Raw genomic sequence first — 22,625 nt, 5'->3', positions numbered from 1 at the left:
CCTCAGACAGAACAGAACATCTTGTCCAATTCAACGTTTGATGAATCAATCTGAGACATCCACTTGTTGTTGCAGAGTCAAAGTTGTGTGAACCAACTTCAAGAACGTTATCTGTAACCACATCTAGGGGTAAACAGCAGGCTGCTTCAAAAAGATCCTGGATCTCAGACACGCCAACTAGCATATTCACATCATATTGTCCCATATTTCAGAGTTCACACTTCACAGCAGTTGTGCTTTGGGTGAAAATAAAAGGATTAATATGCATTTACCATGAAAGGATAGATGAGAAGACTGACATCATGTCCATAGATGACATGATAGAGAGCAGGATATTCAACAGTTTCAGAATGTCAGACATTGACTTTATTTCATTCTTGCTCGCAATTGTAAATACTGAATTACACAGCGTGTCATCACGACACAGCTCTGTGTTGCATGGAAGGAGCATTGCACACCATGTACACACACATGCAATGCAACTACAATGCATTGCAGCCCTGGTCAACACACACACACACGTCAGTTTTTTGCTGCTTTGCTATGAGTGAATGGGCCGATTGATGTTAGTTGGTCCCAGTCCCGGTCCTTTCCAGCGCTGCTTGCACATGGCCATTGGCCTCAAACCCAGTTTGGCCAGCAGGGGCTGCTCACAACCTAGAATGGGAACTGTTGTCATGTTTCCATTGAAACTGAAGGGAGAGAGTAGAGAAGCATACTTTATGACATTCATTCTATTTCGTTTTTTACACTGCCGCAATCAGTGGGTTCTACCAGCGATGAAATGTTATCAGTATCTTTGGTACTACTACCTACTGCAAAGATCCATTGTCCCAGTACCCCTGTATATAGCCTCACTACTGTTTATTTATTTTATTATTGTTGCTCCTTAATTATGTTTTTTTTTCTATTCATAATTTTAATTTAATGTATTCCTTTTTTTTGTATTCTGCGCATGAGACAAATACAAGTTGATTTGATTTGAGCAGCACATTGAAAAGGGGAGGGAAAAGGGGAGGGGCAAGACACACTTGAGGTTGATAGAGGCTGGCTGACTGTAGGCCCACTTGTTTTTCATTCATGTTGTTGGTGTAAGTAGGCTTATGCTGTGCTTAGACTGCTCCCTCTACACACATACTTTAATCAAGAGCTCCTTGGTTTTAATAATTGAATTGATTTAGAAATCTCTGTATCTATTTCAATCAGTGAGCGTGCAGAGGCAGCTCTCCTCTCTCAGATGTCCCGTTAATCACCATCACATTACTGGACAATACTCAAGTACTCAATGCACTACTCAATCTCTTGTGGCATTATCACATGTGGTTCTTAGGTTAAGAATTTATAATGGTTTTGATCCCTCTAGTTATTATAATGAAAGTGTTTGTGGGATCGTTCAAATCATACACGTTTTCCAAAATTACAGTGCATAGCGTAGCCTTAAAATAAGGATTGTTTTACAAGATTGAGATATTTCATATTAGATTGGCTATTCACTGAATTAACGCACTCTGAAAAAGACATGCATATTGCCACAAGAACAACATCCATCCATCGCAACATGATATAGATTCATACAATGCAAATAATATTAAGATTTACCTTCTAAAGTGAAATCCACACGGTTATGGAACAGAATGGAACTTGTGGACACATGTCCTCACATGAAATCAGCAATCATGTGTAAAACATGAGTTGTACAATATAGCACACCCCTCTTTTTGACCGGGCAAATACAGCAGGCAGAGTGGAGCAGAATGTGAAGAGCCAGCCATGTTCTAGGATGAGGCGATCCTAAACGACCAATGGGAGAGCCCCTAGACGACTGTCAGTTAGGGCCTGCCCCCCCAAGGAAGGAATGGGGCTGAGAAAGAAAAATGGCCAAGGGGTGAGGATTGGAGGGGATACAGTGGTTCCACAGCAAGATGAATGGTCAGGGGTTACTATAGGCCAACTTACACTAGTGTACTGTCTGTGAGGCACAAGCCATGGCAACGATTCCTTCTGCTCCACAGAACTGCACAGTAATGTACTAGGATTTAAATCGTGCACCTCACAAGTGTCAGACGAGGTGACAGACTTGAATCAACATAAAACTATAGTATGAAAACAAACAACTATGAAATAAAGTTGGCGCATATCACATACTACTATAGTTTTTTTATTGGAGTTCAACACATGCATGAGTCAAACAATATAGAGCTAGATAAAGTCAGGAAACAGCAGCAGCCAGCACACACAAACATAAACATCCCTTTATGTTTTACCATACACATATATTCTTTCTAAGAGCAGGCTGAGGTGACCACCTGGCAAGCTAATATTTATATTTGCCTTAATTATACAAGATCATGTATAGAACCATAGTTCCACTGAGCAAGCCAGACCAATATCAAGCTATACATTTTATACTATGCATATTGGATTGCACACACAGCAATATATTTTTACTCCTCCAATACAGCAAATGTACAGGGCTACTGTCTCAGCGTAGGGCAACAGTTGTACACACACACTTAAAGTATTCCATTCAGAGAGATGGGAAAACCTTTTAAGAATGTGCAATGTCAACATTTCTATCAAAGAGTCTTTCGTTTAGCAATGTACTGCTTGTTCATCAAACCATGGAAAAAAATTAACTCAATAGGGTTCTTTGCTTACAGTTACAAACAAACAAACCAATCACAGAGTGGACACTTGTCATAAATAGTGACATTAAAAGTTACTGTAGAGTGAAATTCATCTGGAAACATTTACATAATCTTTACCATTGAATCAGCATAAGAAATGATGAAACTCCATAAAACAGCAACAAAACATGTTTAACACACAATTAACATGAAAAACCCTCATCTCTCCCGTGAATAAGTCATTCTACTTTTGTACAATAAAACAATTTCAAAAACAGAGATCAGAAAAAAAAAACAAATAAATTATTCCTACACTTGTCAATATTCTGCAACATTTTCCATTGATTACAGATATGTTAAGTATACCAACCCGCTCAACTAGATATTTTAACAATAAAATAAGGGTAGAATAAGGTCGTGAGTGACTATCAAGTGTTACATTGTTTTAAATTCATGGTGATTGTATGAAACAGCACGTGTATTATCATTATCAAGAAAGAGAATACAGATCTCGATTTGCAATACTCAATGTTCTCGCTCATACTAGTAAGTAGTGTTACCGTTTCTGAAACCATGAATGTCACTTTTTCTAAATGGCGAGTCTCTCACTCAGCCTATCCCTCTTTTCAGCACCGTCACCGTTTTGATCAGCGGATTAGCCCAGAGCTAACTGGCTAGCATCGGAGTGACGTGCCAGAACAGCTAGCAAGCCAACGAGACAATAACAGGACATGGTACATAAGAGTCCAGGTGATTAAGCAATCAAATAAACAACATTTGACGCTCCAACCAGAGAACAAACAGATCCCCTTTCCTATATTTCCTTCATGATATTCATAACCATCCCTTCTATAGGTTCATTTTACCACATCCACTTTGCAAAACGTTGGACCATAAATTGTCATTATTCAATACCAGACATACAATGTTCAGTCTGTTCAGGTTGTAGTGAAGACTACTAAAACAGGGCTTTAACAAGAAACGGTTATCTTTCTCAGACTGACTGATACAGTGTTACGCCTGACTGAATCTTACAGTATGATCCGTGCATTCACTATGGATGTGATGCAATCATGCTTAGGCCACATGACGACATCTAGACGATGCTTTCCCATCAAGCACTGTACCTGTACTGGTCCTTCAGCATATGGATACACAGAAAATCATTGTCAGGTAAATGGTACTACTTATTTGTTAAGATAAACATAACACCTCATTTAACATAACAGTGCATTTTCTTAAGTGACGTTCATTATTTAGTTGTCTCACTTAAAAAAAACATCAAATGGAAATTCATCATCTGAAAATAAATCAGAAATCGTATTTAAATCTCCAAAGTAACATTCCAGATAATCTTCTAGAATTCAAAACTGGTAAAATAGATCAATCTCTAAAGGCGTAGATAAGATGATTAGCATCAATCCCTAGAAATACTTCATCCCTTGAAAGCAAAATGCCCTGTAGTGTAATTCTGTAGTGGACAAATCACATTTCCACTTCCCTTTTCTATTGATACCCTTTTTGGGGAAAGGCTGTGAAATGTTATATCCAGGCAGACATACTGTAACAGGCTCCAATGCCCTCAGAACAGATCTCCCGTCATCCACCATTTCTTTCCCTTATTCTGCTTGATTGAATATACACACAGTGATTCTACATGTCATTATGTTACAGTTATACAACAAAGCCACACTCAAAACCATGAACTTAAATTGATGAAATAAGACAACCAGTCAGGAGACAGAAAATATCGACTAGGAATTAAACGCATAGTAAAAACATACAATGATCCAGCATATTTCCCATTAATATTTCTCATCATATTTTAACGCTACCTTCCCCCATCTGATCTACAATAAAACAGGTTAACAATAATTGTACCTAGTTTTCATTGAATTCCCTTTGACGACCCTTCATGGGATTGAAGGGTGGATGGATCTGATAATGCATGCAGTAGATTAGGGGACGACAGGATAGGGATGGCTTCTTGCTGCCATAACGGAGCAGAATATGGGTAGTACTGTAGGTTGGGTATGTCTCATATTACCCTTCAGAAGAAGACCAGCCCCGGGACAGGGTGAGCTGCTGGTTTATAAAGATGGCCGTTGTTGTTGATACTCCACAGTTCTTCAGAGGCTGGATACTGTTCCAAACCATCAACTGTTAGATAAGGAATGTTGATTATGGAATAACGAGGCGGTCTTCTCCCGAATTAAGCTGGTCTCTTTCTGAAAGAGGGGGGGATATCAAAATCGGGGGTTCCCTTTGTAGTGTAGTAAATCAATGCATTGCTGGGTAGTAGAGGGTTAGTTTTGAAGGTAGAGAGAACCAGAGGGGGAGGATGAGAAAGTGTGTGTGCTTGTCACAGATAATAGTCTGGGGACTGAGGTCGCTGGCCAGGTCAGAAGTTAAGGTTAAAAGGTCTACTAAGCGAGGGGTTCTCAAACCTCTCCTCTGGAACCCACAGTCGTTCCATGCGTTTGAACTATTCAAGAGCTAACACACCTGATTCAACTTGTCAACTAACTATCAAGCCCTTGAATAGGTGAATCAACTCAGCTTAGTTCAGGGCTAAAACTAAATTGTGAAACGTCTGGGAGTCCCCGAGGAGAGGTTTGAAAACCACTGAACTAAGCGAACAGGGCGTCATCTGGTCTTTCAGCCTTCTTCTTGAGTGTGCCTGTAGTTGCACCAGGGTCACCACTAGGGGGCGAGGGGAGGCTGGGCACCGTCTCTGCTGCCTTCGCCCGCTCCTCCAGAAACTTGTCAAACTCTAGAAGTGGAGGAAGAGAGCGATCAGAGGAGAAGAGGTAAGCATATTACACATGCTACCCAGAGGTGAATCATGTTTCCTACCTTCACTGGTCACCCCCTCTTCTCCCTCATCTCCTTGCTGTTGAAGAAGTGAAACAAAGTTACACATTTGTCCCTCACTGACCAAAGCGTGGAAACTATTTTAAGGACAATCCGAACTTACACAACCACCCTCACCACAAATCCATTTACGTTAGAGAAGTTCAAGAAATAAAAAGTATTACCACATTCTTACATCAAATGAATTTAGAAAAAACAACCATGCACCAAAGAGGACAGAAACCCTTCAATACTGAACTCATTTGTTCAAGCCAAGACACACCGGTAGTATTGAAGTCTACACAGGAAGCTACAATGGATCAGACACTCGATTGGTCAAGGATGAGGGAATGTGTTGAAGGACAAAGAAAGTGGAATGTGTTACAATTAGATTTCTGAAGAACAAGCAGTCCAAAAGTTGAGGGATGCAACAGGAATAAAAAGGAGAAGAGAAAAGAAAAAGGCAGAATAAAATCATGATGGTCTCACCAAGTCGGTACACAGCCACTCCTCTATGTCATCCATGACAGAGGATTGGCCAACGGGAATCTACAGGGCAACATCATGGACAAACGGTGCAAAATTAAAAAAAATAAAAATAAAAAAATCCCAAAGAAAATTAAACAAATGGTAGAGAAAACACAAAAAGAAAATCAACTTAAATATAATTGAAATATGATGCAAAACCAAATACTAGAAACTCAAAAAACGAACAAAAATGCTAACAAACCACTGCATTTGATAAAATGAGACAAAGACCTCTGCCATTGATCAATGACATAAAGAAGTACCAATGGCACACATGAAACAGAGAGCCATGTGAAGGCTTTGCAATGCCATGCAGTGACAGTGAATATGAACATCTTGAAGGCTGTATGAAACTATGTGGGTGTGGGATGGACATGCACTAGATGAGACTAGTCTGAGTTAGTGTAAGCTTTGGAAGATTGGTTATAGGAGGCCAACAGTGCGCACACACACACACACCATGGCCAAGCATTGTGGAAAATAATGTATTGCCCATAGGGCTGACCCCATTTAGTCGACTGGTCGATTGTTTGGTCGATAGGCTGTTGGCCAAGAGATTTTGTTGTTGATCGATCGCAAATTGATTAATTTTTTTTTATAGGGCACACGAGAAACCTGTGATTCACGCCCGTCTCAGTGAGTGGACTAATCCATTGTGCAGGCTGCGGGGATGGCACAATCCATCACTAAGGCTGATTATACAGCATACTCATTAGACAGGTGCACCTTGTGCTGAGGACAATAAAAGGCCACTCTAAAATGTGCAGTTTTGTCACAACACAATGCCCCAGATATAGCTCAAGTTGAGGGAGCGTGCAATCTGCATGCTGACTGCAGGAATGTCCACCAGAGCTGTTGTAAGAGAATGTAATGTTCATGTTTACCATAAGCCGCATCCAACGTCATTTTAGAGAATTTGGCAGTGCATCCAACCGGCCTCACAAATGAAGACCACGTGTAACCACGCCAGTCCAGGACCTCCACATCCAGCTTCTTCACCTGCGGGATCATCTGAGACCAGCGACCCAGACAGCTGATGAAACTGTGGGCTTGTAAACCCAAAGGATTTCTGCACAAACTGTCAGAAACCTTTAAGAGAAGCTTGTCTGTATGCTTGCCTTCCTCACCAGGGTCTTGATCCGACTGCAGTTTGGAGACGTAACCGACGTCAGTGGGCAAATGCTCATCATCGATGGCCACTCGCATGCTGGAGAAGTGTGCTCTTCACAGATGAATCCTGGTTTCAACTGTACTGGGCAGATAGCGTGTATGGCGCCGTGTGGCCGAGCGGTTTGCTGATGTCAACGTTGTGAACACTGCCCGATGGTGGCGGTGGGGTTATGGTATTTGCAGGCATAAGCTACGAACAACAAACAAAATTACATTTTAAATTGATAGCAATTCAAATATAAAGTGGGTATCGTCAGACGAGGCCACAGTGTCTCCCGACCCCTCCTGTCTCAGCCTCCAGTATTTATGCTGCAATAGTGTGTGTGTCGGGGGGGGGGAGCTAGGGTCAGTCTGTTATATCTGGAGTATTTCTCCTGTCTTATCCAGTGTGAATTCTCTCGCTCTCTAGCAGGAGCAGTAGAGATACTCTGAATGATCAGCTATGAAAAGCCAACTGACATTTACTCCTGGGATGCTGACCTGCTGCACCCTCAACAACTACTGTGATTATTATTAATTGACCCTGCTGGTCATCCATCAACATTTGAACGTCTTGGCCACGTTCTGTTATAATCTCCACCCGGCACAGCCAGAAGATTGTCCACCCCTCATAGCCTGGTTCCTCTAGGTTCTGGCCTTTCTAGGGAGTTTTTCCTAGTCACCGTGCTTCTATACCTGCATTGCTTCCTGTTTGGGCTTTTAGGCTGGGTTTCTGTAGAGCACTTTGTGACATCAGCTGATGTAAGAAGGTCTTTATAAAAAAAAAATGGGATACTGTGACGAGATCCTGAGGGCCATTAGCGTGCCATTTCATCCACTACCATCACGTTTCAACACGATAATGCATAGCACAATGTCGTAAGGATCTGTACACAATTCCTGGAAGCTGAAAATGTCCCAGTTCTTCCATGGCCTGCATACTCAGACAGGTTTGGGATGCTCTGGATCAACAGCGTGTTCCAGTTCCCGCCAATATCCAGAAACTTCGCACAGCCATTGAAGAGGAGTGGGACAACATTCCACAGGCCACAATTAACAGCCTTATCAACTCTATGCGAAGGAGACGTGTCACACTGCATAAGGCAAATGGTCACACCAGATACTGACTGGTTTTCTGATCCATGTCCCTACCTTTTTTATAAGGCATCTGTGACCAACAGATGCATCTTCCTATTCCCAGTCATGTGAAATCCAAGACTTATTTAAAATAACCAATTTCCTTATGGTTCATATAACTCAGTAAAATATTTTACATTGTTTCATGTTGTTTATATGTTTGTTCGGTGTAGCTTGTTATCTTGATGTAGGCCTATTTATCATTGTAAATTAAAAAGTCATGTTCCAAATACATTTGTAGATAAGAGCAATGGAAGGGTGGATTTATTTTCTGCTCCATCTGTCAGAAAAGGGAGTAGGTGTACTAGTTATATAGGGCAGGTTGTAGGATGACATTATGAAAATATTCTGTAGTTTTAGTCCCTAGAGAGGAAAACTATAAAGTGAGAGAGATAATATCCAGGCCTTAATTGTAATAACATGAAACCTGTTTATTTGAGAGCTGTGAAGACATGTCTGCAGATGTATTTATTAAAGATTCCCATTAGCTGCTGCTAAAGTCGCAGCTGGGGTCCAGCAACATTAAGGCAGTTAAATACAATATTACACTTAACACATTTCACAACACATGAGGGGTGTTCCCTCAGGTCACTACTCTTGTCACATATCTACAATGAATCCCAAGAGACTGCTTGCACATCCTTGTATGCCATTATGTGTATTTATGTAAGCAAAATGTTGTATACAATACAAACTACAGCAGGCCAATACTTCTCCTAGAGGTATGCAGGCTTCTGTTCCAGCCCAGCACTAACACACCTGATTTAACTTATCAAACCTAAAGGAGTTGATAATCATGTGCATTATTGCTGGGCTGGAATAGAAGTCTACTCACCCAGTAGATCAGGGAGTGGAGCAAGGTTGGCCCCCCTCGCATATGGACTTTTTTTGTTCACCAAGTAATTATGCTTTCATAATAGCCTACTTACTAAGATGTCTAAAATGTACAAACACATTAGATTGTACATTTTGATTCATTGAAGTAAAGTGTTTCATCTGGTTTTAATTGTTAACTTAAAATATTATTCAAGATGAACTAGTGTTAATGTTCATTCATCACAGATCACAATTCTGCAAAAACAATTCTAATTTGTCTGTGTTGCTTCCTCAAATGAACATTACCTTTGTGTCCAGTTGTGAGCTCTCCAAATGGCTTTTATTTCATTGTCACCATCTCAGGATATCAGCCATGTGAACCCATTGTGCAGCTTATCAGAATGCCATGCCTCACCAAAGCAGCCATAGGCCTACAGTTTGATGACATAACTGGCCTAACGGATATGTGCAATCAATATACCCATTGTCATTGTACATCTGAAGCAGAGAACAGCTAAACTCAGTTTCCATATTGATGAGATCGATAATGCATGAGGCTAAGCACGCATGATCATAATTTCCTACATGATGATTTTTATGACGAAATTGTCTAGTGCAAGTACAACCCTTGCATTCTAGGTACAGTACATTTAAAAAAAAAAGCTGGCTATTTTTAGGCTAATTAAAAATGTTGAAAAATACCTTGTTTACTTGCCGAGAATGATTTTAGAACACAGAGACAAAAATCTGAATATGAAGAATGGCATGGAGGATTGCAGATGATGTTGATCAAATCAAATTTAAAGTTTGCCACATACACCAAATACAACAGGTGTTCAACTTACAGTGAAATGCTTACTTACATGGTGGGTCAAGAGATTTGCAAAGCTACAATTTCCTTTACCCAAATGACCCATTCAAGTGAAAGGTAGGCCTATTTATTTTACAGGAAGTAAGCTATAATTATCAATGTCATTAGACAATGAAAGAGCCATAAGATAATGAGAATCATAATTTTAAGATACCATAACCCAATTAGTAGGATATTACATGGCAAATGCAAGCTTTGTAAATTATATACTGTTATAATTTGTGTTACTGGTGATTTCTATCCTTTGGTGGGAATTTGTTGACTTTGGATCATAGTTTTGCAAAAATCTCTGCAATCCTCCATGCCATTGACATTAATATTTTGTCTCTATTCTAGCAAAGCAAAATCATATAGAATTGGAAAACCCGACACAGCAATGACTTACGTTCCTCCATCTGCTTGTCAGGAACTAAATGACAGGTGGAACTGTTCCATAAAAGGACTATTTTCAAGCAAACATCTGCCCCTCGCCTGATTGGTTAACAGCAGCGGTGGTCGCGTGTAATTTGCATAAAGTAGAACTGAACTTTATCGCGCCCCTCGCCTTCCCACAATTCCCTGTGCTGCGCTCCAGTTGAAAATGAATGGGGGCGGCACTTTGTCTCTGGCGAATTTGGAAGCGGTGTAAACCGTACCAAGACATACCGTAGCTTCTTCATACTCTTATTAGGCCAAATTAAGACATGTCGAAAAGGTCTGTAGTATGGCAGCATTTCATTGTAGTAATGGATGACGCCAAAAAAGTGGAATGCAAACTCTGCAAACAGCGGTTTGCTTACCATAGTTCGACAACGAATATGACATATCACTTGAAAACAGTAAGTTAGCATACTTTGTTTTTCTAGTTGCATGCTAACACAGTGACAGGGTTTATATGCATGTGAACATCTCCAAATAATGTAATAATAACAATAATTCAAATGTAGGCCTACTTAAATTTTAAACTTCGTGTATTTATAGGCGCATCCCCAGTACAACACGAGCGCCTCCACTGCTAGCTCAGGTTTAACCCAAACCACCTTGGACCAGAATCCCCCAATCTCAGAAAAAAGAAAGAGAGAGATAACGGATGGTATCGTGGACTTCATTGCCTTGGACATGAGGCCCGTTAACCTGATAGAGGGCGTGGGATTTAAGGATATGATGAAAATCTTGGAGCCTGGTTACACTGTTCCCAAGAGAGAGACTGTTATGCATGCTCTGACAGCGAAATATGAGACCACAAAAGAGAAGGTTTTGGAGTCTATCAAAAACAGCCAGGCAGTAAGTTTTACAACCGACATGTGGACCTCACTGAGGATGGAGTCATACATGACCGTAACTGCCCATTTCATTACGGAGGCCTGGGGACTGCAGTGTCTTGTGCTGGAGACAAAGCAAATGGAGGAGAATCACACCGCCGCCACCATTGCGCAGAGACTTGGAGAAGTGGCCGACAAATACGAAATCCCAGGATGTAAAAGGGTCGCTGTGGTACACGACAACGCCGCAAATATGATTTTGTGTGCAGATATACTGGGGCGGGAGGAGAAATGGGCAGGCGTTAAAGGAATCAGATGTGCTGGACACACCTTACAGCTGTGCATCAACGCCACTCTCAATCAAGACCACATCTGTCGCACTGTGGTTGCAGCCAGACTCCTTGTGGCTCATTTCAAGAAGCGAACAAAAGCCAGAAAGGGACTAAAGGAGAAACAAAAAGAACAAAGGGTGGTTGAACATGTCCTGATCCAAGACGTTTCCATGCGGTGGAATTCTTCTCAGACCATGTTAGCGCGTCTGATAGAACAGAGATGGCCTGTAACAGCAGTGCTCTCCGACCCCAACTACACTGGAGAAAATGAACGCAACCTTGATCTCACCCCAGCGCAATGGAACATGGCAGAGGACATTTCAAATGTGCTGAAGCCCATTGTCACCCTGACTGAGCTGCAGTCCGAGGAGGAAAATGCATCCTTATCTGCAACCATACCCATGCTGGCCAACCTCAAACGCCGTCACTTGGCACCAGTGGAGGACGACAGCCCCACCACTAAGAGTCTTAAAACAAGGCTGGTGGAGGAATCTGACAACAGATGGCAGCTCAAAGACCGACTTTTTGAGAGTAGTATATACGTCCAAGCAGCAGTCGTTGACCCCCGCTTCAAGCTGCTTTCGTTCCTTGACGATGCAAAACGGGACGTAGCCTACATCAACGTGTCCCAGCTGGCCGACCGGTTGAGCGCTGAGGGAGACCGAAACAGCTCTACACCCACGGATGAAGAGGTACCCGCACCAAAAAGAAAAAAAACAGATAAGGAGCGGGAGATTGATATGCTAATGTGTGGAGATGAGGGAGAGAAAGAGATTCCGGGGGGTAGCAAAAAAGAAGTTAAGTATTATCTCCAAGATAGAACGAAAGTCGACGCTGGACCACTAGCTTGGTGGGGGAAAAATGAGGACAGGTATCCGAGGCTGGCCAGAGCAGCGAAATACCTCCTCTCGATTCCGGCAACCTCTACTCCATCAGAGCGGATATTTTCCAAGGCAGGGTTTATATTCAATAAAACGAGGAGCTGCCTTCTGCCCGAAAATGTTGACAAGCTGGTGTTCCTGTCGCATAACTTGAAAAGATTGGGGAAGTAGGCTATTAAACGGCAGCCCAGGTCTATGTGAGTAAGTAGGCTAGTCCGATACAGTTGACAGATGGAGAAGAAACTATTATGCTAAATGTTTGGAATAGCCCATGCTTATTTTTGTAGCCTATGCAAGCCATTTTATATGTTCAGCATTAGAGTTTAAGCTGATGTTGATACCATTTGGGGCTACACCTTGCTCTTTATTTTGTTAGTCATGTATTTAATTCAAAATTAAACATTTACTGTTTAATGTTCAACTCTGTTGATTGAATACTAGACCTACTAGCTGTAACTGCTGCTTTTCATTATTTTAATTAAGCACAATTTAAAATAGTTACATTTGTTATGTACTTAATTGGATATTTCCATTTTGCAATATCATATTTGAGAGAGAGAGTCCTTGATAAGCTTAGCTTTATTTAAGCTAGGCTACTGTAGGTATAATTCAGATTGTTAAGTACCATGATAAAGACATTAGAAAGTTGTTATCTGGTTGTGGTAAAAACAATAAGGCCCCTGTGGTGTTTAAGCAGAGGTCCAGAGACAAAATTAAATGCTAATTTCTAGTGTCTTGAGAAATAGACATGGGCAAATTTACAAGGCTTTAGATGGGCCTTGCAGAGTTGCATCTACTATGTATGGTACAGTCCAATCTGTTTCAGGGCCATGGCCATTCATACTGTACTGCACACCAGTGTGACATAATATACACACATTATATATTCAATTAAACAACCATTTTGTACTCCCTCTGCTACTGTGAGGAATTCCCTAGTAGATTTCTCACTTCCCATGTCAGGTTGTTACTACTGCTGCTCTACATACTGTATGGTTTGAAACTAAAACATATTTCCAACTTAGTAACCAGTCAAGTGCACAGTTAAACTGAGTTACATATAAACAAAAAAAGTAGGTATGAAAGGTCAAACAAAAGTTACTCAAGCTCCACTCTACAAAATATGGCTGCCTCTCTCCTGCATGATATGAACACATGAAATACACCCTCTAGACCATGGATTTTTGTTTGTTTTTTGGGGGGTAACATATGGGGGGGGAGAATCACAAAAATCTGCACTCAACATGAGAGGCTGAAGTAGCTCTCTGGTTTGTGTAGACATCCATTCCCACACCTGGAGTCAGAGCCGGCCCAAGCCTTCTGGGGGCCCTAGCCACCTTGGTAATTCAACCATAATTATTAGTAGTAAGTTTAGGAAGCTGGCAAGACAATTTTACCAATAAAAAATCATTATAAATGTAGCTCATATGGGCTAATTGAGTGACTGACAAAGAGGAAAAACTACTGATGCCCAACCACATTTCAAAATTGTACTTTGTGTATTCTATTACTACAACTCTCAAAAGTAAGTTTAGCCCCCGACTGAGTTATTAAAATGTTTATTTGACTTGCTTCTAACATTAGGGGGGCATGTCCCCCTCTAAAGTTCTAAGGAAAGGAACAATAATCAAATCAACATCAAATGTCATTCTCTCATCCGGCAGCCTTTTCCTGACATGGCAAAATTGTCCGTAGCACAGTTCCCCACTCCTCTGCCACAGGTGTGTGGAACTGGCTCATTAGGAGTGCTGTTGTGGGACGCGGCCGATGCAGTGGCCCTCCAAGGTGCTGAACTGAATCTTCAGTGAGATCTCTCCAGCGTTGGCTAGCGGTTGCTCTCCACGGTTCTGAAAGATAATCTTCAGTGCGCCGTTGAATTGAGTCGGGAACAGGTTCTTGATATCTGACTCCCTCTTTCTTCATGTGTCTTAATTATTTCAACAGTGCGCTAGGGTGTGTATGTATGGAAAAATGCACATTTAAATAGTTCCACCAATCGATTGGACGGCCGACTAAGATTATTTATTCTTTTTTTTACGTCGGGGAGAGCTTTTGACAGTGCATTGAATGTAAAAGTTAAACGTCATCCTTAGTGATGTTAGGGACGGCAGGTAGCCTAGTGGTTAGAGCGTTGGGCCAGTAACCGAAAGGTTGCTACATCGAACCCCTGAGCTGACACGGTACAAATATGTCATTCAGCTCCTGAACAAGGCAGTTAGCTCACTGTTCCTAGGACGTCATTGTAAATAAGAATTTGTTCTAAACTGACTTGCCTAGTTAAAATATGATTTTTAAGTAGTGCACTTCTCAAAGGTTGGCCAGCCAGAGTACTCACCCCTCCTGCAGGCTGCCGCCTGACTTCCAGAAGAGGCAGCCCAATTCCACATACAGCATTAAGGTCCTCTAGAGGAGCTCTGCCAGGAGAGAGTTAGTGTTTAATGACCAGACGAACACAACATTCAGATAGAAATGTATTGTGTAGAACATATCAGTCATGTAGAATAGAGAATTGTGTATGCTCGATCCATTACAAGCCTAGGAGGAAAGGGCTACTAGTCTGAACGGGATACCAAGTGCGATGCGTTCTTACGTCACAAGTGTTTCGGTGGTCAGAGGCAGAGCTCCGGTCCTGGTCTGGGCGAACATGTCAAAGTCGTCCTGAGGCTTACAGCTGGGCAGAGAGCTCAGAGTGCTGCTCACACTGTCACCCACATCTGAGTCACAACAAAAGGACATAAGTTATATTGTTCAGATATAATAAAATATGAATTGCATGTGTTAAGAACATGTTACATTGCTGAAGGACCTGGTAAACAGATCAAAGAGAACAAATTAATCAGCACTCTTACAGTAGATTTGTATTTTACTAAATAGACTTGGATGGGTCGTATGTACAGTAACAGTGTCCAGGGAACATACCAAGGCCGGCTAGCCGAGAGGCCAGGGAGGCAGGTGAGGAAGGCCGTGCAGCGGGGGTGGTGTAGAAAGGGGGCAGGCTGGACGGGGGAGTGGTGGTGACCATGTTGCTGACGACAGCAGGAGAGCCAGGGCCCAGGTCTATCAGGTTGTCCTCTGTAGCCTCACTGAGGACCTGCAAACAAAGGGGTGTGAGAGTGTACATATGAGAGAGACAAATCAAAATCACATTTTATTAATTAAGTGCCAGATAAAAACAGGTGTAGACCTTAGTGAAATGCTTACTTATGAGCCTCTAACCAAAAATGCAGTTAAAAAAAAAATACAGATAAGAATAAGAGATGAAACTAACAAAAGTAATTAAAGAGCAACAGTAAAATAACAACAGTGAGACTATTTACAGGGGGGTACTGATACAGATTCAATGTGCAGGGGCACCGGTTATTGGAGGTAGTATGTACATGTAGGTAGAGTTATTAAAGAGACTATGCATAGATGACAACAGAGTAATGGTGGTGTAAAGAGCGGGGGGGGGGGGGGGGTGAAAATAGTCTGGGTAGCCATTTGACTAGAAGTTCAGGAGTCTTATGGCTTGGGGTAGAATATGTTTAGAAGCCTCTTGGACCTAGATTTGGCGCTCCATGCGGTAGCAGAGAAAACAGTCTGACTAGGGTGGTTGGAGTGGGCCTTCCTCTGACACCGCCTGGTATAGAGGTCCTGGATGGCAGGAAGCTTGACCCCAGTGATGTACTGGGCCGTTCACACTACCCTCTGTAGTGCCTTGTGGTTGGGGGCCGAGCAGTTGCCATACCAGGCAGTGATGCAACCACCATGCTCTCAATGGTGCAGCTGGAGAAACGTTTGAGGATCTGAGGACCCATGTCAAATCTTTTCAGTCTCGAGGGGGAATAGGTTGTCGTGCCCTCTTCATGACTGTTTTGGTGTGCTTGGACACGTTGAAGAGAATGAAAGACCACTTTTAGGAGCCCACTCCAAACCGACTGCCAATTATATTTCCCATTAGTCACTACAACAAACAAAGCGATGAACTAGTTGCGAAGAGGAGGGGGACTACACAAAAAGGGCCCGACACCTGGCATTAGTTTTGTTCATCAATTTGACCAACAAAATGATTAGCTAGAACAGAAAGGTTCGGGCAAATAAAGCACATACGAATGTGAGGTCAGGGAAAATCCTAGGTTAGCTGGAGAAAAGCATGAATATGCCCATGAATGAGGAACAGTTGTAGTTTGTGGGAGTTTTGGTTAAGGGGGTAGGTACTCAGCCAGAAACAGTTAGTAAGAGAAATGCAATAAGATTTGATTGTGGTGAAGAATGAGCTGTTGTGTGCCTCTATGATTTTTCATTAATTTGTGCGCAGCGCCTAGTTACCACAGCAATGAACTTTGCACTGGGTGTTGTTTTTTCTTTTGCCTGTGTAAGAGAACCTTGAGAAAGATGGGTGGTTGTGGGGTAGGGGGTATCTTTAGACATTCGGTAGATGTTGCCCCTTAGGCACAGATCTACGATCAGTTTACCCTCCCTGAATCCCAACTTTAACCATACAGGGAGGAAAAATCAAAACTGATCTTAGAGCAACGTCTAGCGGCAACTTCATTATACTCCTAGTTTTAGACCGTCTCTGGGTCAGTTACTGAGGGGGCTGTGCAGTTAAAACATGCCATATGGAGCAGATGGGAGCAGGGTCAATATCATTCATTGATGTTTTAACAGTGTCACTTGGTGTCCAAATACATGTGACATACTAATTATTGGGGTGACTTTCATACTTGCCCTTGTTAACTATCCATAAAGAAAAAAATACCATTAACATGCCTGGGCAACACGCCACGGTCAGTGTGGGCATGATATTAATGGTACGGACAGCGACAGATGATCTAACATGCCTTAGCCTACATCTCTAGACAGAACAGTCAGTCTTTTAGTCAGGGTAGCCTAGTGGTTAGAGCATTGGACTAGTAACCGGAAGGTTGCAAGATCAAATCCCCGAGCTGACAAGGTACAAATCTGTCATTTTGCCCCTGAACAGGCAGTTAACCCACTGTTCCTAAGCAGTCATTGAAAATAATAATTTGTTCTTAACTGACTTGCCTAGTTAAATAAGGGTTAAAAATAATAATTAAAAAAGACTCAACAACATTACAGAATGACAAAACATTTGTAAGAAACAGGCATGCTATGGAAGACAAAGTATCAAGCAGAGATAGGAATAATATGATGCAAAGTATCAAATAGGAATAACATTATGCATTTGCATGCGCCAACCATGTACAAATAAGGAAGTGATGTTTGTGTTTGTGGGGGGGGGTTACTGCCTATGGCCGTCACTGCTAACTCACCCCATTGTTGATACCCTGAGATGCTCTGCCTGACCGGAACCTCTCGTACCTGAGAGAAAAATTAAAATAACATATCAAAATAACTGGTACACGCTTGTTCATAACGACTGCATTACATGAAGTCATCCATGCCTCTCAAAGGAGAAAGGTGTTATTTGAGACAAATGTTAGCCATCGCTCAGTGATGAGAGATGTTAGTGTGTGTGTGAGCTAGCCTACCTGTCGTAGCGTAGGAAGATGTTGTTGAGGTCATCGTTGACGTGCAGTAGTTCCTCTGTGACCTCCTCGTTAGACACGCAGGAGATGAGCTCCACTATCCTCTGCTGCATGGCCCGGCATGTCCGGTTCAGCTCCTACAAACAGCACACAGGTTTACACACAGCAGTGTTACCCAGTCTGACATTAACTGTATAAAGGGCTAGACCCAGGGTTGTCAAGAGATCTGAAAGGATCTGGTGGCATTAGTGCTTTCATGGTGTACCAACTGCAGAAAAAGTAAACTACCAGTACAAACATTGAAAGCGCGCTCTCTAGTGGCCTGTGGGAATACCCTTTTCGGTCAATCATCTTTCCTGTTTGTCAAGAAACCAGACCCTATAAATTAACTAACAATACCAGGGTCGAAGCTGACATCATACAGTCAGAAAGGGGGTTGGAGTCTAACCTGCAGGAGCTCGTGGTCCGAGGGGTCCTCCTGTCCAGGAACCATCTCTGTCAGCATCTCTGACATCACCTTGGTGTTGCCGCGCACAATGTCCAGCTCACTGCGCAGCCGGCAAATCTGGACAGCAGAGGGAATAACATGCCAACTCCTCTCAGATCCAGCTCCTTGAACCTTAGAATGCAAGCTATCCAGAATATTTTAAAAGCCTTTTCACAACTGTAATGGCTATTCACTGACTCAGTACCTGGTCAGGTGAGGGGTTGATAGACCCAGAGGCACCGAGGTTGGGGACCTGAGGGGCGGAATAGGTAGGAGGGACAGATGCTGCAAAGGGTGGGGCGGAGACAGCATGGGGAGGAGGCTGCTGGTGGGGGATAGGCTGGGCTGGGGGAGGGGCGGTGGCCTTCAGTGTGGCTTGGTTCACCTCAGAGCCAGTCGACAGCTTTAAATTAGAAAGAAAATTACAACAAAATCGCAGATGGATTCTCATACTCGATATAGATTAAGGAAATGCATGCAAATGGATGTGACAGTCCTACTCGTTGAGGAGTGTGGATTGGAGACAGGGTCTCCAGGTCAGACATGGGGAACTCAATGCCTTTCCTCTTCAGCTCCTCATAGATATGGACCACACCCGTCAGGTCTGGACTACTCCTGAACGCGTCAGCCCACGCCTGGGAGACGGGTTGAATGAGAAAGACAAACGCTATCTTAACCGTGTCATGTCGGTCAGTGCTTTAATCAGGTAGCCCTTTACACTCGTACCCATATACGGGTTGAAAATGGCAGATTTGGACACCGATAAACACCTTAATTGGAACACAGTGGCTGCACAGTAAAATGCTATGCATGATGTCAGCGCTCTGGCGCTGCGCTTCACAGGGAAAGGCTGTAAATTAAAGAAAACTATGTATTTTGAAAGAGACATTGAGGATTATACTAAATACTGCTTTGATGTCATAAAAGCAAGCAAAACACCCATGAGTCCAAATGTGCACTCCACATTTCCATATTATAAAACTCATGTCATAGTGTCAACGTTTATGATCACTATGTTTGATGTAGTTACAAGACATGGCGTCACCCTGGGTTGTTCTGAACACAATTAGTCTATTGTGAAGACAATTTGCTGCGGTGCACGCACCTCAAATGCACTCATGACTTATTTCAATGCGCAGTAAAATAATTATCTGTTTCCTGAATTGCATTGTGAAAGCCTAACACCGTAATATTGTATTGTATAACTTAACTAGTCGTCATGTTAGCAATAGAACAAGCTTTCAAATGCTGCCCACCTGACCCAGATTTACAATGGACTGTTTTTTTGGATTGCATAAACAATTGTGTGATGGCGGGGATGCAGAGTTGTGTTCCAAACAAAACTGCAAGTGCGCTTGCTCTATTTCCTCAAGTGCACAAGTTCTTTGAGTCATAAGTGCATTTAAATTACTTTGGAACTGTGCACACTTTTGAGGTGAGGTGTGTGGCCAATTGGAGACTCCAGTTAGTCCGCTCACTCAGACCGTTGTCATTTAGTTGTCTTATGTTGCACCTATACATCATTTTCCTGGAATATTCTTGTTACTGAATGTATCAAGAGTATTTTCAGATTTTGATGTCAACAAATGATGCGAAAAGTACAGTAATGTAAAATTAAAATCAACCGTTTGGATTCAGTCTTGTGTCAGGTGAACTGTTGTCCTCACCTTTGGTCTAATAAGCTAATAATAACTATTACTTTTCAATTGATACCATGATTATGCATATGTTTTTCATTTTTCTAGAAGAAACATTTTAACTTAGCCCTATTCATACATGTGTAGTGAATAAACTGGTCAAAGTATTTAGGTCAAGGGTGTCACAAATGACATTTACACTACCACAAAAGCTATTGTTGGCTGAGCAAGGAAGCATGCGAGTATCTTGGGTGTATCATTACACATTCATCCTTGTGAGAAAACAGTGCCGCGTTTGTAATAACACTTGCATGTGGTCTGGTGAAAACCATTATAAAGTTCCATCAACAGCCGCCATCTTAGTGGGAAACTAGAGGCCACCGGAGGCAATAGGCCAGGGTTACCTAAGATCCCCATGGTAACCAGAGAACACCTGGCTGCAGGTAGCACAACACCCGAGGCCCTGCCTGAAGAACACTGGATCCCCCAGGGCTGCAGCCACAGGCAACCAACACCTTTCTCTCATAAAGAGCAGTACAATATACTCTGAAAGCACTTCCATCTATTTGCTCAAGGACAAACTATCATTATCTCTTAACACAACTGTCAGAATACTTTAAAAATGTGGTTTTTATCAATAAAAGCTTCTTCTATTAGCTTTATCATCAAAGTTGTCACAAATTAATAAAAACATGTCAACACTCTCTCACCCATAAGTGTGTGATCCCTTACCTGGATCAAGGCGAGCACTTTGTCTTGTACGATAGTGGGAGGGTTGTTTTTAGGGGAGATGATTTTTACAAGCACGCCATCTATGAAGTCTCTGCTGGTGACGAGGGCATGAAACCGATGCCCGCAGTTCTTCACACATGTCTCCAGGACGGTGAGTGCCAGCATCACCTCCCTGTAGTTCTTGTTCCCGTTCAGCCTCTTCTTCATTGCCCTGATGGCATCCTTGGGCCTGCAGCATCAACACACAGCAAAGAGCAGAGAACAGGGTGAGATTGGGAGAAGACTGACACATGATAACTACAACATACCATCTACTACAGCGTAGTAACTGTACCACCAAGCAATATTTCGCTATTTTGACTGAAATAATGTTATTAATACTTTAAAACGATTTATGTAACAGACAATGCTTTACTAAAAATGGTCTAGTCTACACTATAATGCAGATACATCATTAACAGTGGTAGGTGTGGCCTTCCTGATACAGAGGGCTTTAAGAAACTGATGTCATATTATGAGAAACTGGGAGTAGGGATAAATCCACCTTCCCTAATTTACCACCCACTTATCAAACAGAAAATGGACTTCAACACTTTTACATCAAGTTTAATGGACCAGATAGCTATACAAGCACTAGATAGTAGGCCAGCACTTGGACCAAATCCATTATTGCTTCTGATAAGAGGCAAGGCAAACAGAGCGAGAGACCTTCACAGAGAAAGTGTGACCACATTCAGATATAGTTAAGTCACTAGGGACAAATGATCAAGTCCATGTCACAAAGCTCCAGAATAGGCCTAACGTGTGTTTTTTAATTCACATAATTCATTTGCCTAGTTGGAATGCGCTTTTCTACTCACCCATCCTCGGTTTCATTGATGATGTCACATATTTCCATATTGAGGGCCCAGTCCTCATTCTGAAGGGAGCCATCAGTGGCTCTCTCTAAAGACAGAACATTAAATTCTGCCTCGTCAGAGCAGTAGAAAATTGTAATTTGAATACAATACCCTTTTCATGATTGCAATGATCACACATGCTAACTTGTTAGCTAGCTAATTAGCTCAGTTACAGCAACGCTATACTAATTTAGCTAGCTAAGTAACTTAAGTTAGTTACCCAGTCATGTGCCTTGGGTTATCGAGAGCTAGCTAGCTAATTTAGCAGTAGTCCAGCTGTCAAATACGTGACATATGGTTCATTCGAATAGTTAGTCAGCCACAAACAGTTATCGCGACTAGATACAGACAATAACGTTAGCTAGCTTAATTTAAGTAGCGAGTGTAAATGAATAAAGTGCAACAAACGGAATATGCCCAACCACGACCTAGCAGGATTACCACGAACTATTGATTATGCTTACATTGGTGAATATATAACTAGTTAACAACATATTTTTTGCCAATTATCTGAAACTAACCAGCTTGGAAATAACCAACATGAATGCTAGTCAACTGGTTAGCTTCGCTTATGGGTCGATAGCCAATGAACTTAGCTGAGTAAGAATCAAATGTCATGACGATTCAAAAATGTGAAACACGATTATCTACAGATTCCTTTCAATCACAGTTTGCTAAAAAAAAAAAAAAAATGTTTTACTTACCAATACAATGTCCCACCGGAGTACTGTATGGATTTCCCAAAAGGAACTCCATCTTGATCGACAACAAACAATGTGTACGATTCACTTCATGGAAAGATACAGTAAGCCTCGCCCATCAAGCAATTGCATTGTCAGAGACATCCAGTACGTCAATCTGATTGGGCAGCATAAACGTCGATCATTACATTGCAGACCATTGTAAATAATGACAAACATCACTGCATTCATGAATCTAACAG

General features: G+C 42.0%; 2 protein-coding genes across 5 annotated transcripts; one reads left to right on the top strand and one right to left on the bottom strand.

Annotated features, from left to right (window-relative positions):
• Positions 1-2,122: 2,122 nt before the first annotated feature.
• Positions 2,123-22,480, bottom strand: LOC124040180 (TOM1-like protein 2). 4 transcript variants are annotated; one of them, XM_046357105.1, is made up of 14 exons: positions 22,387-22,480; positions 21,644-21,728; positions 20,784-21,012; positions 18,915-19,049; positions 18,620-18,817; positions 18,376-18,492; positions 17,931-18,064; positions 17,712-17,760; positions 15,355-15,526; positions 15,026-15,149; positions 14,771-14,849; positions 5,970-6,029; positions 5,484-5,520; positions 2,123-5,400 (listed from the first exon to the last, which is right to left on the bottom strand). In XM_046357105.1, exons 1-14 carry the CDS (start codon positions 22,436-22,438, stop codon positions 5,258-5,260), a joined length of 1,614 nt encoding a protein of 537 aa, XP_046213061.1. In that variant the 5' UTR covers positions 22,439-22,480; the 3' UTR covers positions 2,123-5,257. The 4 variants fall into 4 exon arrangements, with proteins under 4 accessions (XP_046213061.1, XP_046213063.1, XP_046213064.1 ...); XM_046357107.1 differs by lacking the exon at positions 5,970-6,029; XM_046357108.1 differs by lacking the exons at positions 2,123-5,400; positions 5,484-5,520; positions 5,970-6,029 and adding an exon at positions 13,979-14,294.
• LOC124040179 (E3 SUMO-protein ligase ZBED1-like) lies at positions 10,540-12,856 on the top strand. The gene is made up of 2 exons (XM_046357104.1): positions 10,540-10,799; positions 10,942-12,856. The coding sequence occupies exons 1-2, from the start codon at positions 10,665-10,667 to the stop codon at positions 12,604-12,606; spliced, it is 1,800 nt and encodes a 599-aa protein (XP_046213060.1). The 5' UTR covers positions 10,540-10,664; the 3' UTR covers positions 12,607-12,856.
• Positions 22,481-22,625: the final 145 nt, after the last annotated feature.

Source organism: Oncorhynchus gorbuscha, linkage group LG07, assembly GCF_021184085.1.
Source record: "Oncorhynchus gorbuscha isolate QuinsamMale2020 ecotype Even-year linkage group LG07, OgorEven_v1.0, whole genome shotgun sequence".
In the NCBI taxonomy this organism is placed as follows: Eukaryota; Metazoa; Chordata; class Actinopteri; order Salmoniformes; family Salmonidae; genus Oncorhynchus; species Oncorhynchus gorbuscha.
The sequence above is the reverse complement of the archived record's forward strand: the minus strand, read 5'-3'. Positions and strand labels throughout refer to the sequence as shown.

Excerpts from the sequence above, each read along its gene's own strand:
- LOC124040179 (XM_046357104.1), top strand. The coding sequence starts at position 10,665 with ATGTCGAAAAGGTCTGTAGTATGGCAGCATTTCATTGTAGTAATGGAT. Across the intron at positions 10,800-10,941 it reads TGACATATCACTTGAAAACA|GCGCATCCCCAGTACAACAC; the intron begins GTAAGTTAGCAT and ends GTGTATTTATAG.
- LOC124040180 (XM_046357105.1), bottom strand. The coding sequence starts at position 22,438 with ATGGAGTTCCTTTTGGGAAATCCATACAGTACTCCGGTGGGACATTGT. Across the intron at positions 21,729-22,386 it reads TCCGGTGGGACATTGTATTG|AGAGAGCCACTGATGGCTCC; the intron begins GTAAGTAAAACA and ends TTCTGTCTTTAG. Across the intron at positions 6,030-14,770 it reads GGCGGCAGCCTGCAGGAGGG|ATTCCCGTTGGCCAATCCTC; the intron begins GTGAGTACTCTG and ends GTTGCCCTGTAG.